The following is a 12,332-nucleotide window of genomic DNA, read 5'->3' as shown; positions in this document are numbered from 1 at the left end:
CGTGTTGCTCAGGTATTGAATGAATGAGTTTGAACAGCACTGGTTATCCATATAATCAGCCTTCAACAACTGTGGGCTAACTATGGTAATGTTTACTTGTTCTTTTCACCTTCACTTTGTGCTACACACACACACTTTAATAAATCATTGATTGACCACAACAGAGAAAAGATTTTTGGAGACACAAACATTACTGAGATTTTTATTTATGTTTTTCATTGATGATGCAATGTTGTAAAACAATTATTGATTATACTATAACAGCATTGACTGTGAACACAAACGGTCAATGTGATATCCTGAAAAAAAACAAATCCTTGACTACAACTCCAGCGCTACAAAAACAATTTGAGGAGTCTTCAAATCCATTTCGTCTGTATTCATTAGACTTTTTCTTTGCCTGTTTTGGAGCATTGTTTGATACAAGACCCCAGTCTGTCAGCCAACAGAAACGGGTTGAGGTGGCAGAACTGAGGAAAAAATGAAGAACATTAGTGGTCAATGTGTTATCTTTTGGGGTCGAGTATCTCTTAGAATCAAAGTTTAAGTTGTGCAATTTAATGTATTTTTTAATATTTAAAGTTGGAAATTTAAGACAATTACAAATAATTTAAAGAAACATATCTGATTGCATGCACATGATAGGTTCAAGATACAGTGAATGCAACCATTAATCAATTAGAATTAAAGCATCTTAGCCATTAAACCCAAAATAACGGCTACCTGTGGTGTTGACTCTGAGATGGACTCCGGTTTATCTGACATCTCAATTTCAAAATCAGGGAAGAAACGGGAACTCTGGAGAGTTGCTGCCATCTCTCCATCTACCTCCACTGCAACATCTTTCTGTAAAGCCGAAAGAAAACATTGACATAATGATACAGTACATTTGTTTTAAAGTATTTTACAAATGTTTTATTTCTTTTAACAATACGCCAATTGGTCACTTGTGAAATACCTTGAAACAGTGTGATGAATCAAAGTCCAGCTGATCTGGGAAATCTCCTACAGTTCCTTTGTAGGTCACTGTTGCCTTGAACGTGACTGGACGTTTTGGCAGCTTGAAGAGCCGGTAGGTGCCTGAGGCGTAGCTGATATCCCCTGAGAAACGAAGAGCTGGCTCAGCTGCAGAATGATCTTTACACACGTCTTTAAAGTTAAATCTTACCCCTTTTTTTCTTTTCATTACCTGCCTTTGCCTTGAGATCATCGTTGTAGATCACAATGTTGCTTGCTGAGACAAGATGTGGAGTGCTGAAACCTATGCTATGGGCCAATGCAATTAGGTCTTGCCAAAACAAGGCGCCACCCATTCCTTCACCTATCACCAAAAAGAAGAAAACAACAGTGAATGCATTCTGTTTATCAGTGATAAAGTGATCCTCATTTGCATGTGTGGCCTTTAAACTTGACATTTTAGATTATGGTGGAGCATTGTTTTACCCCACAGGACTGCATCATGCTTCATGTGTTGAGGAACAACTTTGCTGGCATACATGTCACTGAAGTACAGTTCACCTCCCTCCTTTATAAAAGGATACAAATCATAAATGATTACCAACTTTTCCACAAACTTTTGTTTGGTGTGGCATGACACATGGAAGAACTATTCCATTTAGAGTGGTACACAGATTCATGACCAACTAACCATTAACTCAGACTATTGACAGACATTTTGTTTAAAGGCGACCCATTAATCAAATATTTACCTCTGAAAGTAAGAAAAACATTAATTATCCCCTTGAACCATGCTGTTGTTAAGCAAAATTAGGTAATGTTGCTTTACTTGAATCAACGTCACTTCACCGCGGCCAATTATTAAAATAAAATAACAAAATTAAAGGACACAGTAAGATAAAGTTACCGCCCCAGCTTCGATGAGTAGTCGACTATTAGCCGGTGCATGTGGAAAGCACCACTTTCCCTAATCATTTAGTTGGTGGAAATTCCTCAGACCAACCTTGAGGACGTCGTAGGTCTGCTGCAGCACTGCTCTTTCATCAGGACACAAACAGATGACACAGTTGGATCTGGATAGATTAGAAGGACAAAAAAGTTTTTTTATCAACATGACAAAGCTCTCTGCGAGTAACAGATCATTACGTTAATTGTCAGATCTTGTAGACTAGAGTCATAAGTTGTTTTCAGACATGACCTCTGGAGAATTGGGTCCAAACTTCCTCAGAAAGTTACACTTCACAAAGTAACGCAGCAGGAGACTCAGAAATCTCAGTATTCAAATGAGTGGTGGTGCACAAAACAGAGGCAGGATGTACCGTATGAATCCTGCTGTAGAGATCACGCGTTTTTGTTTACAGCACATCGACACCAGCTTTGGCGTTGACCTCTTTGTTTGTGTCTTATACCAGTGTGGCACCGCTGTCTCATCACTATTGGTTTTCTCTTTGCCTCCCACTCACTCGTAATTCTGCGATGGATCTCCTGCTGTGTTCTCACATTGGCTCCTCCGGACATTCTGCTGACTTTATACTATGGGACTGGCCGGAGAGAGTCCGCAGAAAGTCAGGAGGCTTTCAATCAGACATTTGTGCTCACATACACGGCCTATGTCTGAAAGCAGCTCTAACCTAAACAGCTCTAATCTTAACCTACAGCACAATATCCATTGAGTCACTCTTTATGCCAGCTTCCCCGAGCTTCTCCATGTACCCCTGGACAAAGGTCACGTTGGACTCCTTGTAGTCAAACTTCTTCTGATGATACTCAATGTACTGACGAGCGGCAGTGATCTAAACAGAGACGAGTTAAATCAGTAGAAAGTACAGAACTCAAGAGTCGCTGGCGTGTACATGCATGTCTAGCTACCAGCTCCTCCGTCATATCGATCCCCGTCACGTGTCCACTCGGGCCAACGAGTTTGCTGAAGGCAAAACAATCTCTGCCGGAGCCGCTGCCGAGGTCCAGCACTTTGCAGCCCTCGAGCTTCGCGGGGAAGGGAAGTCCGCACCCGAAGAATCTGGAAGTTGAGAGGGTATTGTTAAGGACAAGAGTGCATTCATACAAAGTTACTGTTCAATGATGGGATGTGTATGGACAAGAAGACAAAAGAAGCTACAAAAGACCATAGGAAGAGGGTTTTTTTCTACTTGATGTGATTTTGATGAACTAGAGGTAGGTCATTGACTGTGCAGAGATTTCAGCCATAACATCTCTGTGAATACATGGGACAGTATACACGTCCCATGTATTCACAGAGATTTTCACTAAGTATTTTCTTAATGCAGCTGCCTGACTCCTTCATGTAGACAATGGCTGCAGTGTGTGCTTTTAATTTGTAGGTTTTTTTATCTAATCTTTTATTACCACCGCACCTTCTTCTCTTGAAGATAGACTTACAAAGACATTTCAACCTTTGAACGACCTGTAGATAGTTTTAAATGATAACATTTATGACAATTTTATCATAGATTAATTTGTACATATGTACATAATACACAAGGGAAATGTGTTCTTGCATTTCTATTTGTTCTTGTGGATCATATAGGACTTTGGTGAACTCTGGCTGTTTTAAATGTGCTTTAACACTAAACTTGACATAGAGAGTGAAGAGGTACTGTACCTTTTTGTTACCTCTGGGTGAACCAGCTTCAGTGCGTCTGCCACACTGGGCACTGGGCTGCAGGACAGACTGCAGGAGGGAGCACTTGTTTGCAGGTCACAGGAGGACTCCAGTCGTCCGCCATAGTATTTCTGCACACATAAAGTCATGTTATGCAACATGCTTAGTAGGTAATAACCAAGTCTATGGCTCTGACATGCAACGACATTCTAAATGGTCACCTAGAACATTTCAACACTCATATTCTACTCGAAAAATATTTAAAATAAATCACATTTTACGACAATTACATATACATACTTTTAACATTATAACTAGATTTGCTTTATTATTAAAATGGATTGAAACCCCACAAATGTATCTATAGATAGAGTTTATGTTACAGAGGGACAATGATAAATGATTCTCTGAAAATCTGAAAATGGTTTTCACCTCCACAGCAACTGTTAGAACATTTAAAGAATATATTTAATTTGTTCACCTCATTATTTAAGCAGCACTGACACAATATGATAGAAGCAGTATATGCCATTGAATTACTGATATTTCCCACACTGCATCTAAAATAATTTAAGATTAGAAATAATTTTATTATATTATATTAGGAACCTGGCGTGCGAGTTTTGACGTAAGCAGCAAAAATCAAACGACTTCAATGAAAAATTCGATCGCATCAATAAGTTGGAATGACAAGAGAAGAAATATCAGTTATTTACAAGTTCAAGTAAAACCCTCAGTGAGCTATAAAACCACAGTGAGCTGCTGTTGCGCGAAAAGAAGAGCAAAGGTTGATCAACTCCAGTGAAAGAATGATTCAAAATCAATAACCAATACCTTCACGGTTTCCCGCACGTCATCTGCACTCGTCATCGTGTCCGAATGAGCTTCAAATAGATAAAAAACAAAAACAAATTTCAAGTGTTATTAACGGGAATCTGGACTGGTGTCAGACCTGCTCTCCACTGTCCCCTCGGCCTCCTTCTCCCACACTGAGTGCTGCTGCAGGTTCAGAGCAGATCAACAACCCTTCTTCTATTTTCCAAGTCATTACGTCACGTGACTAAGCAAGTCTCGACCAGTTCTTAATATATTTTAAATTAAATTATACATATAAACACTGCTCAAAATATAAGAGAAGGGAACACTTAATTGTCACAGTATAACACCAAGTGATAGTGAATCGATTTCAGCTGCTTTAGTGAAAATGAGAGGGGAACAGGTGCAATGGAGGAAAAAGCAGGACCTATGGACAAGCCCTAAAAGGGGAAACCCTGACATTATTAATGAAGGAAATTATTGAATATTCTCATTTCTTTTTCTTAAAATATTCAGACAACATTGCCTCTTGAGCTTGTTTTCCTGAACATTCAAAAAAAAACAAAAAAACAAGTTTCAATGGTCACAAAGAAACAAAAGAGTTGATGATGGTGATGATTCTCTTTGGTGTCAGCAGAGAGAGCTGTTGCTGCTGCTTCCCCATCAAAGAAAAAACAGTATATGTTACCCTGCCATTATTACTTATGAAAGTTGTGGAAAATTCAAATGCATTTTTTTTCTTGCAATACAACGACAAAATTGTACCTTTATCTTGTTTTCTGAACATGAAAAAAAAAAGAAGCAAAGCAACAAGTGTTGATTATGGGGATGATTATCTATGTCGCCAGCAGAGGCTGCTGTTGCACCGGCTTCAGAAGAGACACAACTTCGACAGACTCACTGTCATGGGGTTACCACATGCCCTGTAATATAGAAGGTGACGAACACCTAACATACACAAACGAGGGACATAGTTATACTTGTCATATGCTATGTTAACAACACAAGTCGCAGCACCTCAGTGTCAGTAGCATTAGCATGGCTGTGGCATTAGCCAGCACTCTAGCATGTTAGGCTAGCACTCACATGAACCTTTCAATCTTGCTAAACTGATATTATACACAGTGTCCACAACCAGTAGTTGGAAAGTACCTTTAAGACACAGTTTTATTTGGCTGTTATATTCACCCTCTCTCGCTTTCATGCAGGGTTCAGGAAGAGGGGGATTCCAACTCCACTTGTATAGGGGGGAATCTGGAGTGTACCACAAGAAAGCCAGTCCATAGGGGTGTGCTACCTGCTATCACAGAATTATCTTTTTAGTGCTCGTATAATGAAGCGGAGGGATATTTCCGTGATAGGCTAGGTCGGGTGAAATGCTGATGGGTATATAAATATTTTAGTAGAGATTTTGTCTTTAAGGTTTGTCTTGTAGGAGGGGCTTCCGGTATAAAGCCAGGGGGTGGATGCTCCTCAGAGCAGAGCCTGGAGGCTGCGTGTGCTGGAGCCCAAGGTCAGGGCCTAGGACTGGTTGTCTTACTACAGTTTGCAGGGGAGGATTTCGAGTTATGTCTCCTTCTTCCACGATGGGGCTCAATATTACACTCACCATCAAAGAAAAAAAGGAGACGGAACCCTCGAATCGTCACTGAAGGAAGAGGAAACATTGAAAAAAACTTTTGTAGTCAAAACACTGCTTTAATAATGATATATTTGCATATCTTTCTCAAAATATCATATTTGGAAAAAGCGATGAAAGGGCAGGGAGTTTACTAACCATCAAGGAAAAACCTGTATATTAAACCTTGACCTTATTACTCAAGGAATTTATTGAAAATTCATATGATTGTTTTTCTTGCAATATTAAGACAAAATAGCACCATGAGCTCTTTTACAGAGCATTTTTAACCAATTTTAGGGCACACTCCATATTCAAACTCAAACATCAAACTAATTTTAATTAAGCTGCAGTTTCAAGGTAAAGGAAATTTTATAATGTTGCTGGTCTGTCTCAAGCCCCTTTTCCACTTGTTTACACAAAGTAAATAATAACACAACAGCAAAACAATAACCTTGAGTGAGAAAAAGCATATGAGCAATGAGCACTCAGCCAGTGCCTATACCGATCTCAAGGAGTAAAAAACTATCATATATTAGAAATAATTGTCAAGGATTTTTAAGTTTAACAAATCTTTTTTTTTAAATATAGATAAATTGAAAGAAAACACAAATATCACAAAATATAGATATAGAACTTGAATTAGGACAAAAAGAAATGTCAATGTTAAATTTAATCATAAATGCTTATTGTTCATACAATCAAATAAAAGTGGTTAATATCGGTGCATATCTTGAATGGCCCATATCAGCCAATTGCTATATTGAACGTAGACAGGGTGATATGGAAAGCAGGGATTACAAATGTGAGGGATTTAGTTTATGAGTAAGTACCTGGTATGAGGGCACAGGTAGTGGTAGAGGTGAGAGAAGCAGGTGATGAAGTGTTGCGTGCAGCGAAGGAGGAGATGGAAAAGATCAAGAAGGCAATGCTGGACGAATGGATGGATACACATTGAGAGAGAGGCTGTGGGGAGATAAGAGAGGAAGTAGAAATGTATGTCGGTGAAGGAGAGAGCACAGTGAGTCTGATTTGTGTGTAAACATGAGTGATGTACAGATGTGTAAGAGGGAAAGACGGGAGAAGACCGGCTGCAGAGGAAGCGTGGAAGAAGGTAATGAATGATATGGATGTAGAAAGAATATGGATGAATCTGTGAGGGAAGTGGAACAGTCGAATCAAATCGAATGTGAAAACTTAGATTTTTAAGGGTTCACTACAACCTGATAGTAAGTAGGTTTGATCTGAAAGTAAAAAAGGAATGTGACGTGTGTAGTGGGAGTGGAAATATGTGCATGTTGTGAGTTAGGGAGTTTTTCTGGGTTGGGAATTAATAGGATTAATAAGCAGATGTTGGAAAGGAGGGTTTGTGGAGAGAATTGAATGGAAATAGCTGTGGCTGTTTAAGGTGACTTGTTGAGTGAAAGGATGTAATATCAATTTAATAAACTAATAAACTAACTGATTGCTGTCAAACTAAGGAGGAACCTGGCCCACTATGAAAAAAAGGTAATTGAAGTATGGTATGTTTTTAACAATGTAATAGAAAGATATATAAATACTGTGTATAGCTATGTTATACTGAAGAGGAGTTTCTGAGAGGATCTGTGGAAGGGAGCACATTTATTGAGATTGGAGATGATGGGAAGGTGATTTTGGTAAAAAGGTTTTTTATTTATTTTTTATTCCCATTATTATTATTGTTACTAATATTTATATATTTTTTTTTAAATCTCTCTCTGTCTGATACTAGCTTAAGATGCATTTGATGAGTGTCTCCTGTTTTCAGAGGCCACGTGTTGGAGAAGTTTTTGTATTGGGTTATGTTAAGTTTGGTGTACATTATTTGTATGTAAATGTGAGATAATTAAATGTATTTTTTGATAATAAAATAAACACGCCCGATCTCGGAAGCTAAGCAGGGTCTGGCCCGGTTAGTTAAGTGGGAGACCGCCAAGGAATACCAGGTGATGTAAACTCTTTACACTTCTTTTGGCAACCAGCAGAAGATGCTGTTGCTAATTCTTGAGAGGAGACACATCTTGTAAAGACTCAACGTCAAAGAAGAAAAATATAATGGAACCATCACATCATCACTGAAGGAAGAAAGTGAACATTAAAATAACTTTAAAAAAAAGCAAAACAAAACATTGTTCATGTATTATTAGCACATAATACTCTAAATGTCATATTTGGAAAGTGCGATGTAAGAGCAGGGAGTTTTCTCATCAACACGGAAAAAACTGTTAATTAAACCCTGACCTTAATACTGAAGGAAATTATTGACAGTTCTTAAATGTTTTAGTTTTTTTCTGTAATAAGAATTTCACCTTGAGCTTGATCATTCATTTGCTTCAGCTGTGATGCATCTATAAAACCCACCCTTGAAGGTATTCAAGGTGAGTTGCAATCATGGGAAAGACAAAGGAGCTTCCACAAAAGCTGAGAGAGGAGATTATTTCATCACACCTGAAGGGCCTTGGGTATAAGAAGATTTCCCAAAATTGTATATTCCAAGAGACACAATTGGGAGCATTATAAGGAAGTTTAAAACGTATGGAGCAGCTTCAAACCCACCTGGCTGTGGAAGAAATCCCAACATTTCATCAAGGGCCCTCAGCAACTTAGTAAGAACAATTAGGAGAAACCCCTGTGTGACTGCAAGACGCCTACAGGATGCCCCGATGAAGGCTGGTACAAGTGCTTCAGTGGCAACTATAAGACATGCACTCAATAAACAAGGACGTCATGGCCGGACTCCAAGACGCACTCAGCTCTTGACCACAAGGAACATCAAAAGTCGACTAGAATACTTGGATAAGACTACAGAGTTTTGGGTGACAGTTCTATGGACTGATGAAACCAAACTGGAACTTTTTGGACATATGGACCAGCGGGATGTCTGGCGTGTGAAAGGCCAGGCTTATGACCATAAGAATACCATCCCCAAGGTCAAGCCTGGAGGTGTGTCATTGATGATGTGGGGCTGTTTTCTGTGGCAGGAACTGGCAATCTTGATAGTGTACCTGGCATCATGGATTCTCAGAAATACCAGGCTATTATAAAGAGGAATGTGATGCCTTCTGTTGACAAATTAAACCTTGGTGATCATTGGACTTTCCATAGCACACCTCCAAGTCAACCAAAGCTTGGTTGAGAAAAAGATCCTGGAACGTCCTGGAGTGGCTTTCTCAGTCACCAGATTTAAATCCGATTGAAAATCTTTGGTGGGATTTAAAGAAGGCAGTTATGGCACGGAAGCCATCAAACATCACTGAGCTAGAGGCTTTTGCATGTAAAAAATGGGCAAAGATTCTGATCAAGAGGTGTAAGAAGCTTGTCAGCACTTACCGAAAACGTTTGTTAGAAGTTATAAAAGCTAGAGGATGCTCCACAAAGTACTGAAGCTGGGGGTAGAATAATACTGCACATGCACATGTGTTAAAAGAGATACATTTTTAACTTCAAAGTTAAGACAACTTCTGTTGTCAAAATAACACAAATATTTATCAATACATTTTTTTTGTAATTTATTGTCATTATCTTTCATCCACATCACTATAATGTCTTTGGATGTGAGGGGGGTGAATAGTTAGGGCCTGAGCACCTCCAGTGGGAGGCCCTATTGTATTTCGAAGGATTTTTATTTCCCTTTTCGGGCTTTTTCAGGGCCTAGACATTCTCAAATTCTCACCAAAGTTTGCAGGAAATTCCAAACCCTAAAAAGTATTTGGCAATTATGTAAAGCCTTTGTATAAAATAACACTTCAAAGGATTCATTAAGCAAATCATTATTTGTCGTCAGTTTGCTTTCATGTCACAGTGTCAGTGGTGTTAGATTCCTTTGATGTCGTAGATGCAAATTATACAATCTGAAAAGAGAAAAGATTGTTTTTGACCTGAACGGATCTAGTAGTCTGTATATAATTATAGGGATAGCACCACCTACTGCCAAAAGGAGGTAAGCCTCGTTTTAAAACTAAATACTGTTTAGATAAAATTTTCAGTATGAGGTCTAACTTGATGGCGTGGACCGTAATGCGTGATTACTGTCTGTGGTCCAGCGGTGCATGACGGACGCAGGAAGTGACGTATCCTTCCTGCGGTGCAAAAAATGCACGCAACCAGGAGCCGTTTCGCCCAGTCCCTGTTCTCCCTGCGTTCGCTTCAAGTCCCGAGATCTTAAGTGCTAAGGCCCGCACAGTGCTGCTCATAAGCCTAGTTAGGGCCCAAGCGCCTTTGGAGGGAGGCCCTATTGTATTTCAAAGGATTTTTATTTCCCTTTTGGGGCTTTTTCAGGGCCTAGACATTCTCAAATTGTTACCAAAGTTTGCAAGAAATTCAAAACCCTATAAAGCATTTGAATTCTGGAGTATTTTGAAATTGGCGTGGTAAAATGGCTTAACAGCGCCATCTAAGGAAAAGCCCCTTAGTTAGCTGTCACAGATCCAAACAAAAATTGCGACACCTGTTTATCATGTCCAGACGCACAAAAAAGTCTAGTGGTGCATTGTGAAAAACACAACAGGAAGCCCGCCATTTTGGCTTAGTGGCCACTTTGGCCATTTTAGACATTTTAACTTTGACTTACGTGTCGTAGGGCTTTCATCAGATCAACTTCATATTGAGATGAGTGTCATCTCAACAAGATGGAGATATTAACTAACTCGGTATATACGATTTCATCACGGGGTGAGCGTGGCGTGGTGTAGCAACTTGATGATTCGCCAAGTAAGATAGATTTATTAGAACTCCTCTGTGCATTTTTCTTTCGGCCTCAAACCTCATTCACACATTCACAGTCCAGCCCTGATCAGATCCATGTGTCAGTATTCACTCATCATTACAGCGCTACCTGCTGGCGCCAGGAAGTGACATTTTTTATACTTTTATGCACTGCTCCTGGCTGCTTTATAATATGCAGTTCGAAAGAGCTCACTCAAGTCATGGATTATGGTCAGAATTGTGACATTTCCTCAAACCGTGTAAACATTGTCTCCTTTGGCGTAGGGTTCATCCTTCGCAAAAGGAGACAATGTTGTCATAAATCCAGTTTGCATTGTCCTATCACCACCAAACTTCTGTCTCATGATCAGTGTACAAGTCTGAACAGGTTCATGTGTCAATATTTCCTCAGCGTCATAGCGCCGCCTACTGACTCGCCATGAGACAGGAACTAATTGGTAAATCCACTCTGCATTATCCAACCGGCCCCCAAATTCTGACCTATGCTCCTAACCCTGACCTGAACAGCTTATTCAATTAAGATACAATTGTCACTGTGTGACCTGCAATTGATACCGTGGACTGTAATGAGCAATTAGCAGGCAAGGAACGACGTCTCATGAGCCGTGTGTCTGCTCGCCGATCGCTCTCTCCACCAACAGCAACAGGCCCTGAGTTGCGTGTGCTCGGGACCGTTCAGTGCTACAACGTAGCCCTAGTTCTGATTGCAACTGTATTTGTGCCTTAATACCTGTGGGAATTCCTTGCATCAGCTTTCAAGTCTTGATTTTCATACATATCGTTATTGATGTCGGTTTTCTACTATCAACATTACTTTTTACCTTTTTTTTCTTTTTCATCAGCATTGTTCCTTTTAAGGTTATTTACCAGACTTGAATTAAATTTCAAATTAAATTGGGAATAATAAAAAAAAGACATCTGACTTGTGGTGTGTACAATTTCAGTGGAAAGCCATTGAATATTTCAGCCCTGTTCATCATGGGGCAACCATGGTACAAAATAAAAGGGGTTTGATTAATAGTGCAATCCTTGATTGAACATTTATTACTGAGGACTAAGAACAAGAGCAGTTTATTTTTATAGTCATTTGGCAAGAAAGATATAAGTCATATATACGAAATGTTCAAAGCTTGAACACAAACATTGTTTTATGAATTTGGGTCTCATTTTCGGTACTGGTAGGTTTATTAGACTTGAAACAGCTCAACACAGAAAGATAAGCACCATAACCTGCATCCATCTCTCGTCATGGGAACAGTATCTGTCATAATGTTGAAAATCATTGGATTCAGTCTTGATTTCCTATTATCTACAGCAAATTTGTGAAAAGTCATGAATACATTAAATGTGAACTTTGAAAGTAAAAACTTCAGCTCTAGTCAAAGTGCCAAATTTTCTTGCTGGAGGGCCACACTTGACTCACGTGTCACGCTCTTTCTACCACAGGGTAATTTATCGGATATGCTGTGGGTAAGGCAAGGCTAGGTTTGGCATGCTATTCTGAATGCATTACACCTGATGTAATAATGATGGCAGCAGGAGTCAAATGGGAAATTCAGAATTGGGGTTCCC

General features: G+C 39.4%; 1 protein-coding gene across 2 annotated transcripts; it reads right to left on the bottom strand.

Annotated features, from left to right (window-relative positions):
* Positions 1 to 188: 188 nt before the first annotated feature.
* Positions 189 to 5,622, bottom strand: zgc:153372 (uncharacterized protein LOC767695 homolog). Of its 2 annotated transcripts, none has more exons than XM_061072886.1 (11): positions 5,585 to 5,622; positions 4,415 to 4,464; positions 3,581 to 3,711; positions 2,827 to 2,977; positions 2,614 to 2,750; positions 1,961 to 2,030; positions 1,444 to 1,525; positions 1,190 to 1,321; positions 959 to 1,101; positions 724 to 846; positions 189 to 470 (listed from the first exon to the last, which is right to left on the bottom strand). In XM_061072886.1, the coding sequence occupies exons 1-11, from the start codon at positions 5,598 to 5,600 to the stop codon at positions 384 to 386; spliced, it is 1,122 nt and encodes a 373-aa protein (XP_060928869.1). In that variant the 5' UTR covers positions 5,601 to 5,622; the 3' UTR covers positions 189 to 383. The 2 variants fall into 2 exon arrangements, with proteins under 2 accessions (XP_060928869.1, XP_060928868.1); XM_061072885.1 differs by having other exon boundaries at positions 5,549 to 5,620.
* Between the last annotated feature and the right edge of the window lie 6,710 nt (positions 5,623 to 12,332).

Source organism: Limanda limanda, chromosome 6, assembly GCF_963576545.1.
Source record: "Limanda limanda chromosome 6, fLimLim1.1, whole genome shotgun sequence".
NCBI lineage: Eukaryota > Metazoa > Chordata > Actinopteri > Pleuronectiformes > Pleuronectidae > Limanda > Limanda limanda.
Note: the sequence above shows the minus strand (reverse complement) of the source record. Positions and strands in the feature narration are given on the sequence as shown.

Excerpts from the sequence above, each read along its gene's own strand:
- zgc:153372 (XM_061072885.1), bottom strand. The coding sequence starts at position 5,600 with ATGAAAGCGAGAGAGGGTGAATATAACAGCCAAATAAAACTGTGTCTT. Across the intron at positions 4,465-5,548 it reads AATAAAACTGTGTCTTAAAG|CTCATTCGGACACGATGACG; the intron begins GTACTTTCCAAC and ends ATCTATTTGAAG. Across the intron at positions 1,102-1,189 it reads TGATCTCAAGGCAAAGGCAG|GGGATATCAGCTACGCCTCA; the intron begins GTAATGAAAAGA and ends TTCGTTTCTCAG.